The sequence below is a fragment of the Idiotropiscis lumnitzeri genome, chromosome 1 (assembly GCF_059441095.1).
Source record: "Idiotropiscis lumnitzeri isolate Australia: NSW breed Sydney's pygmy pipehorse chromosome 1, RoL_Ilum_1.0, whole genome shotgun sequence".
In the NCBI taxonomy this organism is placed as follows: Eukaryota; Metazoa; Chordata; class Actinopteri; order Syngnathiformes; family Syngnathidae; genus Idiotropiscis; species Idiotropiscis lumnitzeri.
The window spans coordinates 26945532-26972410 of NC_142391.1; the positions used below are offsets into that span (position 1 = coordinate 26945532).

The 26879-nt window shown below is 40.9% G+C and overlaps 1 protein-coding gene across 2 annotated transcripts in view; it reads right to left on the bottom strand.

The window, feature by feature from the left end:
• The window catches only part of rtkna (rhotekin a), a 63102-nt gene extending 38795 nt beyond the window's left edge, over positions 1–24307 (bottom strand). The window contains exon 1 of one of the 2 annotated variants that reach the window (XM_088292323.1): positions 23896–24307. In XM_088292323.1, the coding sequence (XP_088148449.1) occupies positions 23896–24006 (111 nt within the window). In that variant the 5' untranslated portion in view covers positions 24007–24307. Of the gene's footprint in view, positions 1–5533; positions 6071–23895 lie in introns of those variants that run through there. The other variant, XM_088292328.1, reaches the window with a different exon arrangement.
• Positions 24308–26879: the final 2572 nt, after the last annotated feature.

The window sequence follows — 26879 nt, forward strand, 5'->3', positions numbered from 1 at the left end:
TACAGAACGGACACAACGGCAAAGACTCAGCTCTTGCCCATAATGAATTCCACACCAGGTGAGCCAGCGGAGCCTACGTGCTTTGTTTTCTGGTTTCAGTACAAATAGGATTAACCTTTGCTGGCAGAGCAGATTCATCAACAAGGAAGAGATTCATCAGTCTTGCTCGAGTGCATACTGTCTGACTGCAGACAGGGATTAAATGCTGTCAACTTGACCTCTGGCCTCTCAGGGGCTCCCATTTACGATGCGTGAGGTGGACACAGAAACTGAGATCAAACTCTCAATGCAACGGAGAGAAAAGACAATGAAAAAAGGTGCAAAATGACACATGTACCTTCAGCAGGGCTAAAGACCCCAGATAAGTAAGCTCTGTTGGGAATCTGCCGTTATTTAAGGCATGACTGCTGCCGGATTTAGCATATTGGGGAGCGTGTGAAAGGTCAAACATGACACCAGCAAGAAACTTGCTGCTCATCATAAAGCATGTCAGGGGTTCAGCTACCATGGCTAAGATGTTCCAGTCCTTGTGTCGGACTCTTTCCACTAATGGACTTAAGTGGAACACTGTCATTCATCAAGAGCCAAGTGTTCAAAGCATGCATGACCAGAGTATGGAATCGTCACGAGAAAATTCTAGGGCAGTGCTTCTCAAATAGTGGGGGCGGTGCAATGCTGAAGGGGGCGCATGTGAACCCGGGGAACATGCTTTTTTTTTTTTCTGCCGTACTACAATAAAGTGTAATTGCACATCCACTCCAGTAGTTGGCAGTGGCGCTCTCCTTGCCCATTGTGCGCAGCGAGTATTAACTCTATGGTGTAGGTTGGTTTTATAACGAAAATGCTATTATTTATAGTTGCGGCGGAGAGTGGGTGGTGGGGGGGGGGGGTTGTGAATTGTTTTCTTCTTGTTGAAGGGGAAGGCGTAACAGAAAATAATTGAGAAGCACTGTTCAAGGGTGAGGAGAATTTGCAAACATTTAACAGTATGCTTTTTCAAATTAGCATTGTGAGTCATGGTCTTCATCTTCGGCGAGATTCAACAGCAAATATATTTGTGAATTGCATTTGTATTCTGGGTTTTTGCATCCAACTTGCATTTGGCAACTATTTTGTCAATTTTCAAATGTATCTTCCCGCAACTGGAGATTATGAAACTGAGAACATCTTTAAGCCGACAAAACCTTGACTGGTAGCTTCATGGAACTGGTAAAAGACTTCAAAGTTACATGTCGGATATTGCACGTTTGACCGTTGTTGACGCCACAATAATGTCACACTTTCCAGTACAGGTAAAATCATTCAGTCACTCATGTCAAACTCAATAGCTAAGCAAAGCTGCAGAGCACAATTTTCATCGACGTAAACCACCACATAATTGAAAGGAGAAGTTTAGATGAATTCATGACAGAAACAACCACACTCAGTGATTAAAAATGGATCATAAATAAACTGGAGATGAAGTGGCTATAAAACGGGAATAGGGTACAACCTGAGGCACGGAAAAAAGTTGGCACTTCTCGCTCTCTCAATGGAACATAGAAGAATTTACGCAACATGAAACTTGAGTTCTACAGCTCTAAAACAAAAGAGTGACATGTGTCGTTATTCACAGGTTATAATGTTCTTGGTTGACCCCACTGGACCCCCCGCATAGATGCAATGCATTTATTTGAATTCCACTTTCATATTATTGGATGTTTTACATTGTTTCTGGCACCGCTACACAATCCAGTGCCTCTGATGATGTTATCAGGAAAAGTCTTTGTGCCTGCACTGTTTTGGGTTTTTTTTGTTAACTCTGGCTGCTTTTGTGTCCGAGTCTATATTCCTCTAGGCAGCAGCCACGTGGGGGGTCACCCCAACCCAGGATTTTACTTTCCCTAACAATGGATACCTTGCAGAATGAAATGATCAGTGAGAATCCTGCTTTTATTACAGGTGCCCACTTTCATGACCTTAAAAATCCAATGTCCTTATTCGACGCTGCCACTGCGCTGATACACATCCAAGGTCAATTCGAATGCTAAAATTAGACAAGGGGCGAAAGTGTCCATCTAAGGCCGTCGGACTTTTAATGAGAGGGTAGGGGAGAATTAGCCATGGTGAGGAAGTGTGAGAATAACATGCCAGGGGGAAGAGACCAGGCAGAAGTTAGATTAAAAAAAACAAAACAAAAAGTATATTCGTGTATCCGGTGACAGGAAATGCTGTGTTTAAGTCTATTCATGGTAAAGAGTTCAATGCTATCATGATGTCACTCCCAGCGGGAAACAGTAATTGCCAAAGACCATTTCCTGCTTCCCATCAGCCGTCTCTCGCTTTGAGGGGGGAATCCTGCATTCTGTGGACGCCGGGCCGCCTTGCACTTGTGACTCAGGAAGAAGCAATGAAGTGAGAGATTTGTGGGTAAAGAGGAAAGAGCACAGAAGCCAAGAATGCAGTCATTTCTACTACGGACCTGTTAAAACGTGAAGTGTCGGAAAGAGACTTGCTACGCGGAATGAAAATAACAATGCCTGCTCGTGTAACTCCTGAGCAAGCAATTATATGCCTGAAGAATGCCTCAGCACTGTTTTTTTTTTTTTTTTTTTAATGGGATGACAAGTACAGAAAAAACAAGGCTGCGCTCAGCCCCCCAAAAAATCTCGTTTGGATCGGCACTTTCACATAATTAAACTCTCTGAGGTTTCCTGCATATAGTATGCGTCCTAACAACCATATCTACATTGGATGTCAGAACTGAAGAACCTTCAAAGCACATACAGTGTATGCACAACAGTTAGTTTGTTTTGAAGATCAGCGAAGAATCCTAAAATGAAGGCTGACTGTCGTAATTTACTTTTAATTAACCAAGTGCAGGCCACTCTCGATAAAGAATGAAAAAAATTGGAGCAGATAAATGGTGATAAATGCATATTACCGCTGATATAGTCAGAATCAAAACTCTCAACGTATGCCGATTTCAGTGTAGAAAAATAAAATATCAATGCACTGACATTTTGAACTTTGTGGAGACAAGTTGAGACAAAAAAAAAAGCATTCTTACATTTATAAAATTCTCATTCATCCTGGTCATTTCATTTTCAGGGCATTAAATCGATTGCAATTGGATTGTTCTTCTTGTCTTAGTTTCACCTTTCAACAAAGAATGCTTCATCAGTTCATGCAACAGGTTATTAGGACAGCCTATGCAATTTCACAGCGTTAAAGAACACACTGGACTCCTATGAGAGTCATGAAGTGGGCGCGGATTCCAGGTATATACGACCGGAGGGAGAATCCCAAACTGTAATAACGGCAACTTGTGATGATCCAAGCAAGAGATTTTATGGGAGCAAATAAACCTCCACAAATTACAGTTAGACAGCAAACTGTACAGCTCAGGCTCACACAAAGAATCCCTGTCTCATAAAACCACCCAGTCTGAGGGGTACACGGGGGGAGGGAGAGCAAACAAGCGAGTGGGTGAGGAAGATGGCAAAGTCGACAATGTGGAAATTGATATATTTCTGCCAAATACTGACCCCCTCCGTGTGGCGACGTACAGACGGGAGACGATTGTTTTCCACTCTCCTAAAAAATGCATTAAAGCAGCTCCGTTTAAAACGTCTGGCTTCATTTCACATGATAATTGTTCAGATTCAGCATTAAGACAAAGTGCTACTTTCATGTGAGAGCGAAACAAATGCACGCTCTGTGTCAAGAACTAATACGTTTATTAGTGACTGATCAACTTAGGCCAAACAGACCCCGTGATCTCTGGATTGCCCCAAGGCATAACAAGCTCGTCAGAAAAGTACTAGACTGGTTCCTTGAGATAAGACTTCAATTAATTCCTCGACCATACTCGTAACGCAAGAATAATTGTATCGCAATCTCAAATCTGTTTGCAATCAGATAATGGGGTCTCTTTGGTTGCTTTAAATAGACAATGTGTGATTCTCGTTGTTTTATGTTTACTTTGACAGTAACCTTCAGCTCAACAGCATGAAGCCTGTTTTGTAAAGAATATTTACTGAAATGATTTGGGTCACCTGCGACCATGCAGCTCCACTATCTCAAGTTGGCTCTTGCAAGTCAAAGCACAAAAAAATGATGGCTCATAAAAAAAAAAAAATAATAATAATAAATGGAAATTGGCTTTCTCGTATCCTTCTCTAAGAAAGTGAATCCCTGTGTGGTGTACTTTTCATGTCAGACTCACAAATCACCTAAAAGATAAAAAAAAAAAAAAAACTGTTGCACATCTGCACTGCAGACACTTTCTTTTCACATTGATGACTCCCCCAAAAATCCAGCCAACGTCGACTTCCAGCCAACTGATAAGAAAGAGACCATTTTCCATCTTTTAAAAGTAGAGACAGGGATTGTTTGTGTTTGCATACTCATGTCACTGGCAGCCTGGCATGACCCCCACATCCTCTGTCCAAACACAATGCGCAACACACACAAATGCACACTCAATAGGACACGTGTGGACAGACGCTCCCAGATGGACCCGTGAGGCCCGAAATGTGCAGCTGTGCACTGCGTGTGAACCCCGAGAGGATGGATGGCATGCACAGTGTTGCTCGCTGTATAACGTGCGCGCCAGCGTCAGTATGACTACACAACCCCTGCGTGGACTCAACAACACCAAGGCACAGCTGCAGGCTCAACGGGCAACCAAAGGGGATGCACTGTATTCTGAAAATAGATTTCGGCTGTCATTGAACCTGCTAACAAGCAAACTGGGGGGTCAATAAAAAATAAAAAGACACTAACAACTGCGACTGTGTCTTAACTAGCGTGAATGAGTGGTATAAGAAGCCTGGAAAAGACACAGAAAGGGTAGATGGAGAAATTTAAGTTCATTGCATCATTGCCCGCACAGCTTGTTTATATTTGCTGTTGTACGGGGAGATATATTACAAATGTTACAACCACCTCTCAAATGCAGTTCTACACTTTTGCAAACAATTAGTTAACATTACTGATTTCATAAAGTGACAATCTTGTATTGATATTAATATGTGCAGCCGTACCTAATGGAGTGGCCATGTGGAAAATAATGCAAGGTGTATGACGATTAGAAATCAAAGGAGAGAATTCAAACACCTTTTACTAACAAACTAACTGTACACATTAAGAGATGCACCTTAGATTTGGGAAAGTAGCAAAACATGTTATAAGGTTGCTGTACCTATTGAAGTGAAAGAAATAAAAGTCATTGCAAACAACGTATAACAAGAGCAATGTCATTTCAAAGACATTGATTGATGTTTAATATGCATGTATGTTGTTTTTTTTTTACTTTACCCGACAACACTCAAACTAGTTTTGAAGCAAAATAAAGTTACTGAATGTTAGGAACAGCTGTCAGCATGAAATAAGTGCAGTTCCACACGACAGCATGGTGCAATAATAAACGTCCACTTAGTATCGCTCTAATCGGACCGTTATTACCTTTGTAGAGGCACAACAGATAAACAATATGGGATCGAAATGCGTTTTGTGCGAAAAGGTCGGTCGCCTTGCAGCAACTTTTTACCTGCAAACTGAGAGCAATCTGACGGATGTACATCATATTGAGGTCCTCCAATATCCACAGTTTTTCCTCCATGTTTGTCAGTTTATCAACCGGCATCGTTTAGCGAGAGAGATCCAGAAGTTTGTCCTTCTTAATCACCAAGATGACGTCACATCATTGGACCATAACCGCCACCGGTCCAGACCCGAGACAAATCCACAATGACAGCGTGCACCGGCGTTTACGGCAAGTTAGTGCGTAAAGGGCGATGCGTGAAAGACCTGGAGTGGCTGATCCGCAAACGTAACGAGATGTTTACAAAATCCAGCAACTCATCCGCGTGTTCGTCTTCTTCTTCGTGTCCAAGTTTTTCTCCTTAGGGCGCCCACGTTCACCACCCAGCCGGGAGAGAATGGCGCTTTTCAAAATGCATCTCTCCCCACTTTTTTGGTGCGCCACTGTCACGACTGTGAATGCGAGAGGGTGTCCTGGGCGAAGACAAGAGAGCTCTTGACAACAAAAAAGGCCATCGCCTCTGCGGTGCGGGAGTGACCAGCACAACTGGCCCAGTGTGCGCCCTCCTACTCTCCTTGTAACCCCCTTCCTCCCCCTCCCTCCGCGCTAAATTAACCCCTACGACGCGAATCTGTCTGGAGATAGTAATAAACTTTAAATAAATAAATAAACACTGACACGAAAGGGGAAAAATGAGAGCGCTGCGAATGATTACTGTAGCAGCCTCCACGCCCATTTTTAAAACAAACAAACAGCGAATTCAACGTTTCACTCAAGCACAGTGGGTGGGGAAGGCTTTGTTCTTGTTATTAAAGAGCGAATTAAGTCGTGGCAGCTGGCAGTAAATTACAACATAACTTAATGGGACAGTTGGATGAGCTTAACATTGGCACTTATATAATAGGTTTGCATGTAAAAATGACACCCGTACTAAAATACCCCCCCCCCTTCCTCAGCAAAAAGTAGTGACTAATATTGCTAGCATTATATTTCTCGCTTTGTCAGATCAGTTGTCTTATAAGGCAAGCAATCGCAACCAAAATGCACATGCACATTAATACTCTTGTCCTCTACAACCTCTTATAGTATAAAAGCGTTCTGAGCAATAGTTTGAATTTATTGACAATCATTCACTGCCAGCGCAGAAAAATGGAATGTACTTTTGGACGTCTAAACCCGTCAATGGCAGTGAATGTGTTAAACTCAAGCTCATATGATCACTTCCGAAAAATAAAAAATATCGTCGATCGATTCAAGCAAGAATGCGCACACGAACCCACTAGTTAATGCACTAGTTAAGTCGAGTTTTTAGGACAAATGTCAGGATTTCAAACATTACAGTATTCATCTACAATTTATAACTAAAACTTGTCAGCCAATCGGAGTGAGTAGAAGATGAAACGAAAGGGTCGAGGAGAACGTTGGGAAACTTAATAAAGTTATATTGTTTTATTCTTATTGCAAGGTGTTTTTTGACCAGATGCTATTTTTTCCAGCACAAAACACTCTTCCCCCAGTCCAATTTTCAACATTCTTGGTGCTTTGTAACGCAGGTTGAAGTGGCCATTCCAACACTGTAATTTACGGTAAATATTGCCAGATTACAACTAGAACTTCACAAGCACTACCTCAGAAAACATTTAGCTCTAATTACCACCATCATCAGCAACAATGAAATACGCCATTCTTCAACATATTTTATGAGACTAACTTCATAGGCAGGTTTTGCTTTTTCTTTGGCTTTTTTTGTGGTAGAGAAGAAAAATATGATTAGGACTAATAACCGAAACAAAAAAAACACAATTTATTGTGACAAAGTGAAACAGAACGGGAAACTAAAATTATTGTAAAGTAATGCAAGTGATAGAGTCAATCGCAATTTCTATTCTCTATGCTCATTACGATATGAGCAAAGTAACTACATCAAATGATTGCTTGTACTAATTGCTGCATATTGAAGTCTGGATGCATACAACGTAGACTTGAGTTTCTGCGTTGATAAGAGTTACATCTTATTCATAGTTATGAATAGAATTTGACACATACAGCTTGAAGCTTTTGTCCTTAATGGCAGCTGGCGAAGATGAATTTGCTTCAGTGATACGACTCACGTCCTTGAGCTCAATTATTAGTATCTCGCAGGATTCTTCTGAAGAATACAGTCATTTTGCTTGGAGACAGACGCAGTCGAAATGATTGCACTGGCGGAGTTGGTCCAACCGAATTCTATTCTGCTCTCAAAATGTCCGTCAAGATTAAGGATTATTTGGAGGAATATTTTGGAAACAACTGGACATATGAAAGTGTATATATATATATATATATATACATATATATATATACATATATATATATACATATATATATATACATATATATATATACATATATATATACATATATATATATACATATATATATATACATATATACATATATACATATATACATATATACATATACATATACATATATATATATATATATATATATATATATATATGTATATTAGAGGTAAGAAATAGTGCGTGCTTTCTCCGTTTTTTTTGCTTCAAAATTCAGACCGATGGCAAGTCCAAGAGACATACATCATTGCGTTTTGGGGCCACGAGCATTTAGCCAAGATCACATGCATATTTTATATCACATAAAGCCAGTGTCAAAGAGCGCTTCAATCATTTATCACAGCCTTTTAAAAATTGATTTAATGTCATTCCGAGAGGCTCTAGCCATATCCAACATACGTGGCCGTCCAACTGATCCAATGTTCCACAATCCACATTGCACACACCAAGACACCGCACACACATCAAGGAGATGTTATTGCAGGAAGAAATATGTCACCTCAGGGGCAGGGCCTGCTTCCTTTCTGGCCCACAGATTCTCCCCACAAAACATCCCAAAATCCACACCATGCGCCTTTCAACTGTTCCTCCACTTCTGTCCAGCGGGGGGAAACTAATTTACAGTTCCTGTCACAAATGCGCACCATAAGTATCCGCAATGGGAAGCTGCATTCTTCCCGTGTGCCACAGCAGTGATGCAGATGGAGTGCCTGGGCGTGTGCTTGAGACGTGGGTGATACCAAGCATGTGCACGCCAGCAGCAGAATTCAACAGGAAACCAGACTTGCATATTTGTCTGAGGGTCCTTCATAAAAGCGCATATTTATCTCCTCTGTACTCACATGATGCTGGAATGGACTAGTGCCTTTCACTTATCGTAAGGTGTATGGTCGTCACAGACGAGCATACACTCCAACGCCTTAACAGAATCAGACAAAAAGAAAAGTGCCTTGAAGAGCCTTTTGACCTGTAAGGAGGAGAGCCAGCCATGCCGGTAGCAAACTGGGTTTCCCCAAGGAAAAGCATCCGCCCTCCTGAGCTTAAATCACCCAGCTAATGTGTCGCAGACATCAACATACACACACTAAGAGTGGAGATTTATTGTTCTTGAGGTCGAAAGAGAAATAGTTGACTTGAACGTTACAAAGGGCGGGGGTATGGACGCTCACGAAAACATTTTGGAACGTGCCAAGGAATGCACGTGAATGCGCTGGAGGAAGGGGAGGGGGGAGGTGGAGGGGTTATGGAATTGGACCCCCATTTGCAGCTTTACAGAGTCCACTCTTCCAGGAAAACTCTGGGAAACATTTTAAAGTCTATCTGTGAGGAATTCTCTTCAAACAACCAGAAGAACATTTGTAACGTCACTGATGTTGGTCTCTGGTGGTCTTGCTCACAGTCTCTCCCAAACTCCCAAATGTTTGTAAGTGTTGTGTCAACAATGTATATATTTTCTGACTAGTGTGTACAAAACTTTTATCCTTTGCTTATGGCCAAATTTGTAATGGCATCTCTCCATCAACTTGTTATATTTTCCATACTTTTGGTGCTTTTCCTCAGCATTGTATCAGTTTGGCTCAGCTCTCATCACCTTGGATTGCGTCAGTTCCCACCTGCATCAGTCACAAGACAAGCTAACGTACAGAACAAGGACGAGAACGGCAGTCTTCTCGATTCACACCGCAGCAAGTACGAGTTGGAAACTTTTTAGGAGGCAACTCAACAAGAGAACGTACCGCTACAGCAAAGTGGAGACTGTAAGGCAAAACCAACACAAGCTAATATTAGCGCGTCTATTTTTACCAGTGTGTGCTCAGATGATGTACATGTTATAATGTCAAATCGGATAAGCCGGTGAGTGACCCACTGCGGTTTATGTCATTCATGTCCAATCTGCTCGGCACATATACCAAATACAAAATCCTTATAACACCAATTGTGAGTACTTAGTTGCATTGGGCAGGTTCACGAAGAAGAAGAAGAAGATGAATAAGTAGACGAATAAGAAGTAGACGAATAAGACCATAATATGGTAAGCGGATTTAAATAGTAAATTAGCAAGCGGCGTCATGCACGGATCCCTTTTTTTGGAGGCGACAATTTTTATGAATAAGGCTGGAGGGATGAGGCCGGAACAGTACCAAGAGAGGTGGGGGACTGACCGGAAAGAAAAGGGTCAAGTGCTCAGCTCTGGTGCTCACCAATACGTCCTAGAAGAAAGAAACAGCACAGGCAAATTGCCCTTAAAAAAAAATACAGACGGACCAACACCAAAAATTTCCTAACAGAACAAAAGCAGACTGAAGGCTTATGTCATTAACTCAATGACAGGTCACACTGGCTGGCTGGCAGGCAGGCAGGCAGGCACGCAGACAAGTGACTCAGGCGAAGTGCAATCCTGCTTGTTGGCCAGCAGCCACAGAAGGTGGCTAACTACCAAGAGGCAGTCGATTAAAGCTTAGTGAAGAAACCTTTAAAGCTAAATGGGATTTTCCCCATCTGGAATGATGGCTCCCCGTTATAATGTGTTGCTTTGTGTGTGATTTTAGCAGGCCTATAAACAGACCGATGAAACAATGAAAAGATGCCTTCTTCTGATGTACACATTGGCCACCGGAGGGCAATATGCATATATTAAATCAAAACTTGTTTTTCAGAGATGACGTAATATATGCCTATATTCTTATATGGTCTGTCAACATGTGGTGCTGCACCATTTGTGTTCAGATACCCCTTGGCAAGGGTTACAACAACAACACCTCAATGCTAGTTAAAATAGCCCATCTATGGTGTTTTGCATTATGTGATAGCGGACTTATCGAAAACAAAGTGAAAATATCAATTGATTAAATACAAGAAGAAGAATTGTTCACTAGTTTCCATGTTGCTGCTTGTTTTGAAGTTTGCTGCCATCTTATACAACACATAACAAAAAATTTCAAAAGAGCCCCACTTCTCCCCCCCCCCAAAAAAATAATAAATAAATAAATAAATTTGGTAAACCCACTATGTGGTCGAGGTACCAGTGTATATTGAAGATGGGTTTCTACCGATATACCGGTAATTGCTGGGTGGGGATAGCATTTGTGATTAAAACTGGTAGTTATCTGGGGTATTGGACTGCTTTGTGTTTTGTGTGCTCAACTGACGTGCGAAGGAATATGGTCGATTTTCTGTGTGTACACACATAATACATACAACATGTTTCATAAAGCAAAGTATTTCATTTCAAAGCGTGAAGCGTGTCTGAAAGGTAACACCCTTTGTATTGCTTTGTCCAAAAAGTGATCGCAACAGGTCTTCAATTCCACAGCATAGTCACGGCAGGTACTGGGTCACATCTGCCGGGCCCGATGACAGCAGCGAGTGATGAGCTGTAAAAGCAGACATATCATAGAAAAATCCCCCTGGAGGTCTGTCCTCGGTTTCAGAGCGTGAAGAAAAAAACTGCGCCGACGGCTGCGCAGTCATAACTCTGTCACCGTGGCAGCGGAACGACATCATAAATCTCATCTGTAGCCTACCTTGTTATTAGCAGTATAAGATTCACTGTGTAAATTCTGACTGATCTGGCTTCTAATTTACCATCAGATCCATGGGGAGGCGTAGTGGCGAGTCATGTTGGAAATGATACACCAACCCAGACGCACAAATCATTCGGGAAGTCTGAATACATGAAAACGAATTCCATGTCAGCATTAGCAGGTCGGGGGAGGAACTTGGCTCTCGACAGATGCACCAGTTCATTTATCTCCATTTCATTAAGGAGGACCATCCAAGCAGCTTTATGTTGATTTGAGCATCCATCCATTTTTTTAGGCATCTTGTCCTCATAAGCGTTGAGGGTGAGCTGGAACCTATACAAGCTTCAACTGCACCCTTAAATGGTCACCAGCCAATAAAAGACAAATTAGAACCTTCAAACAAATCAACATTTTGGGATATAAGATAGCCGAACTACAAGGACAAAACTATCACAAGCACGGGGGCCCAGTTTGAAGCCTTAACCTAAGCTCTGTGTTGGAAAAATGTGTATGGAAAAACAAAAATGTGTGCTCTTCAAAAATCAATGTGATTGGCCGCATGATGAAAACGAATTGGGGGAGAACTCTCTAGAAGTGTCATGTCGAAGTTAAAGGTGGGGTAACCTAACTCCAGAGGCCCTAAAATGGAGCAATGGCGCCCTCTGTTGGATTTGATAAAAGAAACAACAAGATGTCCAGTTCAAAAGGGGAATGGATTTTTCCGTTTTGGGGTATTTAAATCATTGTTCGGCACGTTCAACAAGGGTGTTCGGGTTATTTGGTGTAGGGTATAATATTTATTGTATTAATATTGTCATAGAGTCATGGGAGTTCTTAAAAAATATGTTATACAAATGGCTTGGGATCTTCAAAAATATTGCACAATTTCATGCAAGTTCGAGGGAACAGTTTGAGGACGACTTATTTTCTGAGTTTCAAGTCCTTCCTGTAGGACACATAATCAGTTGTCCCAAAACTTAAATACACATTGTGTAGTTCATTTGCTGAAAATGCTGATCCTTCCGGGAGAATGTATATAGTTGGCCCAGAATGAAACAGGAGAGCAAACATCACTTGTAAAAGTCACTAAAAAAGATCACTACAAATTTACGCTGACAATGTTTTGTCTAATCCTGTCACACAAAAACATGCTTTTCACCTTTGGGTGATCATACTGATGACACAGATAAACAAACTATAATGAACACATGATTTCCTTAGTGGACATAAAATTGCGGAGACAGCAGGAACAATGCGACCATAACGACCGGAATGGACAAGTCAGTTAGCCGCCGGGGTCCAGTAAAGAGCACATTAAAGCAGTGGCGCGGCAGCTGGGCCTGCTATGACCCATCTGCTATCATGCAGTCCGGCCCCTGCTCAGCAACATCATAGAGAAACCTCAATTTGCCTTTCTACAATGATCAACTGTAAATAAATAAAGAAAGAAAGACAAAGCTCGCCCTGAACTGGGACCTCCACATCCATATACTGCTTAGATTTTGAATGGTAAAGTTCAGAGCTGGGCACTTGATCCTTTTTTTGACAGTCAGTCACCCGCCGTCCGGCCTCGACCCTCTGGTCTTATTCATAAAAATTTCGGTGCGATAGGCTGACATCACATGTGACATCATACATGATGGTGCTTCGAAGTTTCATATGACGAATTGTCACGCCAGAAGAGTCATTTTAACTTCAGAAGTTCCAGTGTAAAGGAATTAGAGACATTGACATATTCCGGGAATCATGCTGAATTCTCACGGGATGGGAGTGAACTTCACCTTTAATCACGAGATCGGGATGGTACAGGACTTTTACCATGGTACAGGACACGGGATATAATTTTTTCCGTTCAAGTGGGATGGGACAGGAGTCAAAATCCACTCCCTTGTCACCTTCTAAATGGAATCTTCACAACTGTTTTCCAAACTGTCTCTGAAGCAAAGCAAGTGAGTGACCGAATTGAAAAAGAATTGTCTCTAAGCATCCAACAGCATTTTAGAATGATTTGTCTGCTTGCCATTAACTATACCGGTGGATTAAAACTAAACGTGAAAAAAATAAATAAATAAATACAAAAATATCAGCCGTTAAAGCACAAATCTATTTTGGGGGGTCACGCCGTATTTAAACAGCATGAACATTCCTCAGTGTTGTGCACCTTGGCGCTGCATTCCTGTGTACAAAAGAGAGGCCCTGACACTAGCTACCTCACAGTTTAGTCAGGTGGTTATTTGATGGAGAGCAGAAAGGCACAGCAGGCTCTTTGTTCAGGGGGAAAATAACAGGGAATGGAATGAAAAGGTGCGTGGCAATGCTCCGTAATATTCAACCTAATGACTGACTAGTACCGGTTAAAGGATGATGTAAGACCGCTCAGTCGTTGGAATGGATCACAGTGAAGGTGACTACTGTTTTCTGTCAGAGCCAACCAAAACTTTACAACGGCATCAATCAACCAGTCACCCTCTGAGAAATCCAAGAAAGGTATCAGATAGAACACATACCATGAGAATTGAACAATAACTCTTAGGTGTCAGAAACGGTAAACGATATCCAGACATTAGTACAGGTGTGTGCGTGTGTTGGTGGGTGTCTTTTTTGTTAATGTTTAACAGAGCTGCCTTCAGCGGAGGTCTTGTGTTCACACAAAGAAGATACCTTTGGCATGAGGCAGCCTAGTTCTTATTTTATAACCCGTTAACGTCGGGCCCCGACAGGCTACAATGAAGGTCACTCGGGGTGCGAGCTGACGTGGAAAGAAAGAATACAATTTTTTGGAGAGATAAAACAAAAAGACAGAGAACAAACAGTAATCTTCACTGACAGTTTGGAGGTGAAGACAAAAGAGGACTTCCTAAGAGTTCAGGAAACTGGGTTAAAGCGCTTTAGAGGGGAGAGCGAAAAAGAACATTTTACTTGGAACATCGGGGGATCTGAGCCTCAAAGCAGCAGAATGTCCCGAATATTACAACTCTCGTGAGGAAGGTGCAGGAAATTAAGGTGGAAGGATGTAAATGATGAGCAGCCGTAACATTAAGCACATCTGGGATTCAATACAAGAGCTGTATCAACAACTCAACTTTTAAAATGTAGTCAATAAAACTAATGTAATAATAATGTAGTTGAATGCTTGATATTTTTTCACATGACCGAAGGATGTAGCCAAGACATTAGTACGCCACTGACAAACACCCGTTTAACAATTAGGTGTTGGACAACTCAGTTTTTAACCTAGAATATCAAATAAAAATGCCTCGGAACTTTAAAGGGGATGTCAACCTAGACAAAATTCTGGCAATAAAATGTTCTGTAAACCATCACTCGTCCAAATATATTCAGTAATAATCAGGAATATGAGGTTTTTTTTGCTATCTCACAAGGTGGTCCTTTTGTCACTTCTGTGGACTGAAAATGTCATCACAGTTGCTCAGGGCTCAGGAAATGACCAATAATGGCTTACTTGTTTTCTGAAGTTGAAGCCATGATTGGGCGTTAACTCACCCTTTTGAAACAACGCATCCATCCGCAATCGTTAAAAAAATGATATTTTTTGATGATTTTGGAAAAAGCCGCGAAGCACTGAAGTGCGAAGTGACGAGGGAACACTGCACAATTATTATCCCAAAGCCAATATTGTGCATTTTATTTTATATGCTAACGATAATATCAATTAGTGGAGCTCATATACATTCAAATTGATGTGAAAAACAAATTTCAAACTATTGGTCTTTACACAATCTTCATAAACCTTATGATAAAATCGCTCATCAGTGAAAAAATGTTTTTGGGGACATAACTGTCGAACCACTTCCGAATTGTGACTTTTATTTTGACAAATTTCACGAAATGCCGTCTCTCATAAACATTTAGTCAGATGCAAAATGTTTTTCTGGTTTCTGAGACACAAGGGATCAGCTCGACTTGCCCGCAGGCACCCCTATAAATCAAATGTTTTATTGCAGATTGTGTTCAACCTTTATTTCAATATACCAGTATAGACCTGAATTAAAGTGTCACGTCACAGTATTGGGACAGTATGCTAATGCTTAGACTTTCCCAAGTTTCCCAACCAGCATGGGAGTGACTTGTGTTGCAGTCACACTTATTGGTGGTTCCCATCTGTCTACTCAAACGTCAGGTGAGCAACGTCTGTGTGTTATGGAGTAAAATCGATGGCCCTTGCTCAGTACTACACTGCACTGCTTCGTCACTGTCTGAATGTGAGCGTGTGTGTGTGTGAGTGAAACAGAGCCTGACGCAAGGAACAGCTGCGTTGAATGACTAATCAGAGGTGGGAGCACAAAGGGTGAATATAGAGGGGCATCATACTCAAGTATAGACACGTACTATAATGTGTGACTCACATCTCCAACGGTGCTGATGTTTGATGTTTCAACTCGCAAAAGATCCATAGGGGTAATTAAAGTAAGCGATTGATAGTCAATACTTGCTTAGCTGAATTTTAAAATGTAATTTAATACGTCACTTGTACACTTAAAGCGGGTGGGCAATGGTGACAGTTTGATATTAGGGCTGTGTATCGATTCAGGTTTCCAAAATCAATTTGATTTGATACACAAGGGCCCGATTCGATTTTCGATTCACTTTCGATTCAATCAACAATTTCACACAGTATCAATTTTAATTTCATATGGAAGTCATTCTCAGATGAACCAATGCTACAATTAGTACAAACTTCGTGCTGTAAAGGTGCATTAGTAAAAATATTAATATTTACATTAAGAAGTGAAGCCACTGTAGTTACATTAATCATGTATGTTTCATTTAACATGACCTGATCAAAACAATAAATACATCTGTCTTCATGCTTGTTCGCGCTAACTTCACTGCTTCCACCATTTTGTTTTGAAACGCTACTTTCACATAGTGACAAGATCTCACACATAGTCAGGTAAATACATGTGGGGAAAAAGACATTTATAACAAGTACCAATATATGGTGATATAAATTCTTTTACATTCTAATTTACATCTATTTATATTTTTTCCTATGGTGACAATCCAATCATTGCAATATTATTGCCTGAAATGCATCAGTTAAAAACACCACAAATAGATAGAAATAGAAAATGTGGTTAAAATGTGCACATTTTACATATAACTTATTTAAACAAACTACCTGAATTAAAACATTGACAATGTCACGGATAAATCACAAGATGAGAACGTCATGACACTAAGACAGATGCTGAATGTGTGTTGAACGGGCACTCCTTCAGGCGTTTTGCAACCCCACAAACAAGTCAGCTAATATTCAGTCAGTGTGCAAAAATGCAAATGAGACGGTTACAGATTGAAGGGCTGAGTGCTGCATTGCAACAAGGACATTTCCACTGGTGGGTGAAATTCGAACAAAGACATCTATTATGAACGTTAGTGAGTAAATGTATTTATTTTCATTGAAATTTGGCAGCAAAATAAAAAAAACTTTTAAGCAACCAATTCATTTCCATGCTTAGCAGTTGGACATGGCTGATTTGTTCTCATGGCTTGAAGGACGTGAAAACCAGATTAAACCCTTACTTTTTTTAATTTATTTTTTTTTACATTTGTGCAAGCACTCATGCAGAGGCAGAGCAGATTTATGGCCCCACAGCAATGTACATGCAAAGCTTGTGTAATGATATAAAAACGTGTTTAACATTTGCTGGCAAAAAATGTCCCTCTGCATACCGAGAGAGCTTCCAAGCATGCAGCTGGTTGAACTTCGTTTTGAATCTAAAGAGAGCTTCAAGCGTTCCACTACAAGTATTGAAATAAGGCGTTTTGGGTTAATTAATTCGCTTCCTAAATTTTACAACTAATTGACAGGTCTGACTGTGGTGAATCTTGTATGAAAGTTGTGAATCCCCTCTTGAGCTTGAGCACCTATGGGGCTGTTTGCTTGGCATTTTATGACGTAGGAAAGCGTTTGAGGCAGCAGAGCAGCGAGGGTCCATTGTTCACTGGGTACACAGAGTTCCTTTGAGGCACTGAAAGAGCATTTTGTCATTCCTTAGACACCACTTCTTTCCTCAACTGGCTCGTGGTCTAAAGTTTTGCTTTTATTTATTTATTTCCGGGAGAAATGTTGCCGTGGCAACATGTATATGACCTCTCTGCCTCTCTGTAGGTGGCCAGGCAAATGTACATTAGCAAAGGTTTCAGCCATGCCTCGTTAAGCACTCAGCAGAGAAGACTGTCTGTCTTCGAAGCCTGTACTCATCGGAATTTAGTCGGATTAAAAAAAAGTATGAAAGTAAGTAAGAAGTATGAAACTGACATATTTTAAACTGAATTTGAATGTGTTTTTTTTTTCCCCATCGCTCGCACTAGTATATGATTTTTAGACTCAGTTGAGCCAAATTACTCCATAATTGTTAATCATCTGCTCAAAACATTCCTTTCATATTCCACGGTTTCAGCACTTGGTTTATTAAAACAAAGTTACAACGATATGCTCTGGGTTGACAGAATTCTGATTTTGTTCGGGGAGACGGCGCACACCAAAATGTTCAATATATGACATAGTAAAACATGTCTTCAATGGTCATGTTTCATTTTTCACAGAACATTTTCCCTTGGGCCACAATCGTTGGGGATGTACTGGGTGAAGGGAACAAATCCCCCCCCCCCCAAAAAAAAAGGACGCTTATAAAAGCTTGTAGTTGTGGGCAGAAGGGCGCGCCATCGAAAACACAGACACACACACCCATACAGGAACCGTTTTCAGGCTGTACAAAGTTGGTGGTAACCACAGTGTAGTGGTTGGTGAGCAACACCAGGTTAGAAAATAACATAAAGCATTAAAATAGAGTATATTCCATGTTAATTAGTGTAATAATGAGTGTGCTAAGTGTCATATTGCGCTCTTGGGTGGCTTCAGCTGACACAGCAGATTTTAGAGAGCATGGAGGAAAAGGCCTCATGGACGAAAGGCCTGATGCGAAGAGCAGAGATCTCTTTTGCTCCCACTGAGAGAAGCATGAAGCCCATCAACAGGAAGGCGAGCGAATACATTTAAAGGAAAATGCTGCATGTGCGTGTCAATGTTTGCTTGACTTCTTTTGCTGTTTTGACTCTCTGACCACGTTGATTTCGCCACCAAGTCCACAGATATTGTGGAGCCAGAAAACAGCCACCAGATCATCAATCACACAGTACATTTAGCAATCAAATTCTAATCCAATGACTTGCAAGCAGTTTCTTCAAACCAAAAGAGGCAATTCCCTCCAAATCCTCGCACATAACCAGCAGCCTAATTCTACAATAGTTTTCGAATAAAAATAGCAGTCATTAAATTTGACAATGTCGGACTTTCAGCTCCATTTACTTCCAGCCTGCAGCAAAAAAAGACACTCAACACTCACTGGCTGACTGACACAGCCTTTTAACCATTCTGCACCAATCAGCGATAATGTCCACTGACTGAGCATCAGACTTATTTAAAGCTCAACTCTACACAATTGAAGTTGAGACCAAACGAGAGTTTTTGTCTGCAATAAGCATTGAATTAAATTACAGGGCAGTCACTTAGGATTTAAACCAACAATGGTTGAGCCTAAAGCGGTGTGCTGATAATACATCATTGATTCCCTGCAAACTATCTTAAAAGTGCTCGTTTAGACAAGGTGCACACACAAATTCGATATCATTCGGCACAGTGCGAGAGGACGGAGGCTTTAAAACGCAAGCATTCTGCTTCATTCAGATATCAGTTCAGCATTCAACACAATGGTTCCCCATCAGCTTATACAAAAAGACTCAGACACTTGGTCCAAACCTCCATATTTAACCGTGTGCTTGACTTACTTTTAGGACTGCCACAAAAGACTCAGCAATCATCGCATTGAGTGCGGAGGCTTCACAAGGCAGTATACTCAGCCCACTGCTGATCTAGGACTTTCTGCCAGCACAAACCACATCATCGTGTTTGCGCAGGATGACTGTATGGACCTCCTACCAACAGTGACAAAGCCAACTACAAAGACGTCATGGTCAAATTGGGGAGCGCAGGAATCATACTGGGGCACCATTGACAGCTGATTTGGCATTACTAAACACAATAATATGTCCATGGGAGGTGCAAGTACTATTTTTGGACCACTTGGGGCTGCCAATCCTCACAGACTACTGTATTATTATTTTTAACTTTCAGTGTCTACCCTTTAACCAGACAGCATTTAGAGTTGTTCAACATGAGACGAGGCCGTTGGCAACTTGTGAATATGTTCTTATTATGTGTTTTTTTTTTTTTTTTTATTGACAGTGATTGAAAGTGGCGGCTGCATCTCTCCTCGACCTCCTTCCAATTATATTCTAACCAGAAGGTAGTAGTAGTGTAGTGGTAGTGGTAGGCGATATTAAATTAGCCAACACCTGTGGCTGACTGGTTAGTACGATGGCCTCACAGTGCAGAGGTCGTGGGATCGATTCCGGCTCCGGCCTTCCTGTGTGGAGTTTGCATGTTGTCCCCGTGCCGGCGTGGGTTTTCTCTGGGTACTATGCATGTGCATATGCATGGGCGGTTGCTCGAACACTCTAAATTGTGCCTTGGTATGAGTGTGAACGTGGATGGTTGTTTGTCTCTGAGAGCCCTGTGATTGGCTGGCAACCAGTTCAGGGTGTACCCCGCATTCTGCCCAAAGTCGGCTGGGATAGGCTACAGCGACCTTAGTGATGAGAAACGGCTTAGAAAATGGATGGATGGATGGACGATACAAAACCTCGTGTTAGAGATGGTTGACTTATTGTTGTCTTAACAGAGAATTTGTGTTACCACATTTGTGGCAATGTGTTACATTACAACTTTCTACTGACCATCAATTTCAATCTTTTTTGTACTATTTCCGACAAAGTTGCAGCGGGAACATATTGAATGAAGCATGTTACCTCTTGACTTTGATCACTCAGCAAACCATAGAAATCAAATCATCATCCACTCTTGCGCTTTACGAACAACCGCACCCCCAGGAAACACTGGGCTGTGTGTCACGTGTGAACCCTTCAGTGCATACAGCATGACTTGTGACACCAGATCAATATGCGATGGAGTGTGCAGAACTTTCAAAGGTTAAAAGGTGGTTCCTGTGAGATGAATGCACACAGCCAATAAATAAGATGACAGACAGCGCACGCTTGCAAACTACAGTGTGGTCAAAAAACACTGAAGGGGTGAATGGTCAGAGGCTCAGTGCAGGAAATCGAGAGACGGAATCGATACCTTATCCCACCCGTTTTTCTGTATTGCACCATTAAAATTCCTCAAGGTTCAATTTACAGTTCAGCCCCCCAATCTGCACACACTCCTACGCATCATGTTCTTGTTATCAACCACTCAATAAGAAATCTCCAACACAGGGTGGTTCTTAAAAGGTAGGAGACAGCAATCTTTTTTTTCTCCTCAAATTCAGCAAATTGCTGCTTATGATCAGAAAACTCCAGCACGGTCATACAAGCACAAAAGACACCAATCAGAAACAGTTTGACCTGAGGGCTCCAGGCAACTTTTAACGCAACGCTAAATCTACAACGCACGTCCGCCTCAAAGTTCAGAGGTGCACGGTTCGATTCCGACTCAGTCCTTCCTGTGTGGAGTTTGAATGTTCTCCCCATGCCTGCGTGGGTTTTCTCCGGTTACTCCGCTTTCCTCCCGGATTCAAAAGACATGCATGATATTTTAATCGAACACTCTAAATTGTCCCTCGGTGTGGTTGTGAGTGTGAATGGTTGTCTGTCTTTGTGTACCCTGCGATTGGCCGGCAACCAATTCGGGGTGTGGCCCGCCGACTGCCCGTAGACAGCTCAGATAGGCTCCAGCACGCCCGCAACCCTCGTGAGGATAAACAGTTTGGATAATGGATGGATGGACTAAATTCACAGGTACGTTGACAACATGACACCAGAGAATCGATAAAAACGGGACTATTTTGCTCAGAGCTCTTGAGGGACATATTTAAATTTTGTATGGGATGTTCTCATTTAGTATCTTTTGTTTGCATTTCTGCTTCGAATCAAGCATTCTGAAAGAATTGACTTGAAATCAACTATAGCAATTCATATTACTGATATGTCCACATATGCACAGCACATCTCTTGTTTACGACTCCACACGTCGTAACCAAACAGCAGCAATGGAAGCAGCCTTCTAAGAAGGCAGGAAGAGAAGCAAAGGATCAAAGCAGGACTTTGTGTAAAAGTGCTTAGGTGTTAGATAAGAAATCCTTCTGAGACTCTCTGCTCTGCTCAAATACAGTAGCTAACACAAAGCAGATGTTGACTGAGCGGTCCGGAAGTAGAATGTGTTCACATCTGGTGATAAACAGCTGAGTTTTAACCTACTTCTCAATTTTTGGTGGATAGAGTTTTATCCCCTGTTAGCGAATGTCGATGTGTTGCTATCAAACACATCCACACGCACCCCCACACGCACACACACGCACACACACGCCCACACACCCCTGCACACTTTCAGTCCACGGATTTTGCATGGCCATTACAAAAATGTAGAAAAAAACCCCAGAGTAAAGTAGAAATGAGAAGAAAATATAATCATACAATTAAAAAATAAACCCTTATTACTTCTGGTGCAAGCATCCCAGCGCAATTATAGTAGTTAACGATTGAGGAATATTAAGCAATAGATTGAAAATGAAATTAAGTTTTATTTTTAACCAATCCACAACTGGACACCCAAGAAATTCAAGTCCCTGTTGGGATATTACAACATTTTGCCTAAGGGGAGAAAAATGCTAAATACTATAAGAGGGAAGTGTTGTGTAAATAGGAAAGGCAATTAAAATATTAATTTTGACGACATGCGCAATGCAGAGCAGCTCATGAGTGTAATTAAAGTGAAACTAAATGCAGAACTAAATGCACTTGCATGGGGAAAAAAGTGTGCAAATGAGTTAGTTCAACATGATTGGGACATCCAGGTAAAGATGTAACCCAAGAAATATTAAAGTTTTGTTTCTTAGCATTGGGGTACTTGACTTCACATGTAATATTACCCGCTTAAATTAGTTGAAAATAAAAATGTTTCAATACTACGTATTACTGCTGACTTAATTAGGACAAAATGGAGAAAGTCTTTAAGTTGTCTGTTTTTCTGCCAAAAGTAACCCATCTAGTTATTGTTTATGAAAAAATATGTAATGTATGAATGTATTCTAAAACGCTGACTTTGAAGACTGTTCCCTGGGGAATTTAGCAACTTTTTTGTAGTTCGGTGACAATAGAGATATAAAAGTAGTCGTAGCAACAGTAGTGGAAATAGAAGAAGCTAAGCTAACTGTTAGCTTATCTGGTATTGAAAGTGAAGGTGAATTCGCTTCTTGTAATTGAAATTGTCGTGAAGAACTTGTGAGCCACATTTATTCATATTAAAAGCCTGATAAAAATAATAAAAATAATGAAAATAAATTAATAAAAATACACATACACACCCAAATCTGAATATTCTGAAGCGAACAAGCCCATTCCAATTATTCAGAATGAGAGGTATAGTTTATGGCACATTTCTGTTATTCCCGTAAAATAGTAGAAACAGAGAGAGTGAAAGACATGGTGGACTGAACTGGTACATGTGCAGCTCCATTAAGAAGCGTTAACTCGACGTAGATGCGCAAACGGGAAAAATACACAAAATAACGCTATTATTTGGAGTAGAAATGGATGGAGCTATTTTTTATTGACACGGAAGTCGCTACGACTTCTTCTTCTTCTTCTACTACTATTTCCGGTACATTTGGTCAATCTGTGCATGTGAGAATAATTCGTTCAGACCAAAAGTGTGACGCATGACCATGCAAACAGTGCATCAAATCATAATTTTAATCCAAACTGTGATAGAATGAAAGATTTTTTGTCCATGTGAATTAAATGTTCAATCTGCGCAGAATGTTAGAGTGGCTTAAACTTTGTTAAAAATTACATGTTCTATATACAGATTTATTTAACTTTTTAGCCTCCTATTCAAGACCTAAAGGATTTTGCAAAGGTATTCCTTGCCACCGCAGGTCCAAAACCTGAATAAAAATGGGTGGGCTACATCAGAAAAGGCACCCAATTTAAAAACTACACCAAATATATCATACGAATGATTTGCTGGGGCGACCCCTGACAGGGAAAACCAAAAAGCCACAGCTATTTCAGAAAAAAATTAATTGAACTTTTGTGTGTAATACAAACACCATAAATACACTTTTAAAAGTAAAACCATGGCCCGGCTTTTGATGAATACTTGGGCCGTCTACGTCACTGAATTTGAATGTTGGTTATTATGCTGCGACTTATATAAATGAGTAAGTTTGTACTTTTGTGTAACATTTGGACAACTAATATTAGATGAAACCATAAGACGGATGACAACAACATTATTGGAGACACTTAACACAAATTGAATGACGTAAAATACCACCGCAGAAGTTCAATGAAAGCACGAGAGCCATAAACCGAGTGTGTGCCGCCCATGACGTGTTGATGCTTTGCTTACCTGTGATGTGTTCACGTAAAGACTCTTTCTGAACTTCCCTCGCCGTATCTCCATTTCAAGAGCCGAGCCACGAGCAACCGTGGCTCGTGTTGTTTGATTCCGACAAAACATACTTGCTGGCAGCCTCCACACGCGTGCTCCCACGGGGACTTTTTTTTATCCACAAACCGCCGGGAGTCTGTAAAGTGTTCAATCCGACTACGAGGCGACGAAGTACGATCCAGGTGGCGTGGGCAAGTGTGCCCCCACCCGGGAGCGAGCACGTCGAAACGAGAAAGCGTCGCTTCCAAAAGTGGAAGTTGAAAGAGTGAAGTTGCCCCACTGAGGCAACTTTCACTAAACTTGTGTCCTCCTCCGAGACCAAAGTTTGCTCTGCCCCGTTCACACAGTTTCCACCGGTAATGCGACTCGCCTGCCCCCTCACAGCCACTACTGTTAAACTTCGAGAATGAGAAATTCAACACTTGAAGAAGGGCAATTGAAGAAATCGACTTCATAGTTGGTGTTAAAAAAATTGGAATGTTGACAAGCAAAGTACATGGGGAGAAAAACATATTGGCACACTTACACATTCTGAGTTGTATTAAAATTCCCACTTAAAAAAAAGGACTGATTTATGTATTACAAATGCGCATATATATATATATGATTGTTTGATACAACGTAATGCAAAAGTGTATGCTGCTTAAAACAAATTATACTATATATAATCGCGGCAGAGTGAATTATTTTCTTGCTCCAGTCCTAATAGGAGGGCAACAGAAAATAATTGAGCAGCACTGATCTATATTAATACTATTATGAAACATAAGGTTAATTTTTTCTCCGCCTCCAGCCACTGTTTCTGCCTCACTGTAGAATGTCAAAATGACAAGACAAAGTTCGTAATTAATTAATTAATTTCTCTTTTAAACGTAAATGTCATTCTACTAACTGCCAATATTGGTTGCTGTAAACCAGGGGTGTCAAACTAATTTTGGTGGACGGGCAACATTGTAGTTATGGTTTCCCTCAGAGTTTTGAAATCGGAAGCCATTAAGTAATTGTTTGTTCAACAAATTTTCAATTTATTTTAAAGGGGAGGGTTGGTAACAAATAAATGGCAATATCTCATATCTCAATGTTGTTAAAAGTGAAGAAAATGTGCTAGAAACAGAAAATTGACGCACATGATTTAACCTTTGTGGGCCACATAAAATTAGGTCGCGGGCCAGATCTCGCCCCTGGGCCTTGAGTTTGACACCTGTGCTGTAAACTCTAAAGTAGCCTTTTGTCACCATGGGAAGGACTTAAAAATTTAAATGATGGAATGTGACTGACAATCCTCAGCAGCACCAGCTAATTACTGGACCTGCTGTGAGTGGAATTCACAGAGGTCAAAGTGTCAAGGAGGATCAGTCACAGTGAAGCAAAGGCCACATCCACATGGTAACGGAAACCTGCTGGATAGATGAAACCCCACAGGAGGAATGCATGCGAGTCTCACAATAGAACAGGTCTATCTAAACATTCGGATTCACAAAAAAAAAAAAAAAAAAATTGACCTCAAGGTCATTTCTGGGGCATGTCGGCATTCCCAAAGCTACATTCATCCTTTTTGCAGCCTTCCTGTCTCAGAAGCAATTATTGCACTCTGCAGAAAATGGGATTCTAGGCCATTTCATTAAAAGTTACCACATTGTGCCTTTAGTGGTAGGCTACAATAGATTTATACCCCTGATACTTGACTTTTACCCCCTGATAAAAGAACTGTAACAGTTACCTCAAGTACGATAGTAACATTTTTGGCCCTATACATTATATTGGTGTAAAGTGCCAGTTCCTGGACCACCAGCAACATTATATCATTTACAGTTAGGTCCAGAGGTTTTGAACAATGGCAGGATTTTTCATCAAGTTGCCTTTATACATTTATACGCAGCAAGTATGTCACATAAGTGTGCCAGGAATTACCGCCATTTTAAGCATTCTCAACACATTTCACATCTCAGAAGTATTTGATTGTAAATACAATGGAAGTGGTTAATTTATATATTGCTGTAAAACATTTTTTTTTTGCATTGTGCTACAGAAACCTCCCAAAATATAGTAGCATGTAGCACAGTACAAGGACTTTTGACTAACAATGTGGCAGCTGTCTCACAAAAGACAAGAGCAACATGCTGCTTCACCAAGACAAGAACATTAGTATTGAATGGCATGAACCGATATTCTGCTCAATTTCCATCTCATAATATTTTTTTTTTGGAACTTTTTTTTGAAGCAGCAAATGTGTAATCTTTTTTTTGGGTGGGGCATTAGCATATTGGGAGCCCTTAAAACAGCCAAATAAACATTACGAATCATCGTGTTAATGCTGGCTGGAGTAATCGCATCAGAAAACACAACTGAGAATTTTCCATATTGTATTGTGATTTGTCACATGACGTAGTATGCTTTGTAGCATGAGCCGTTTATTTCCTTGACCTTGGCCTCATCTGTCCAAAGAAACTGATTCCAAATAATTGGATGCTTTTATTTTGCCAAGCTTCCATTTGAATTCATGAAGACATTTTGATTATTTTTTTTGACAGGTTCTTTAACGTTATAAAAAGTCTACACACCCCTGTTCAAATGACAGGTTTGTGGTATTGAAAAGCAATTAAACCAAGACAAATCACTTGTACAGATGACTAGTTTTGTTTGCGGTGAAAGACTACCCCCCTCTCCCCCAATAAATGTTATTTATAAGCAGGATGTTTGTTGATGGGTGCTTGTGTCAATAGCTTTAGGCAGTGCATCTCATGCTGCAATGTGATCTAACTGGGAGGTGTGTGTGTGTGTGTGAACTGCAGATTATGTTTACAGGTCTCATGCCGCCGTGGTCAGTAGGGGGTAGACAGATATCGGGGGGATTGAGGTTTGAGGGGTGCTTTCTCCAACTGGGACTGCCCGCCTTTCAACTACTCTCGGGTGCTCCATATGTGAGCCCTTTGGGCAGCTCA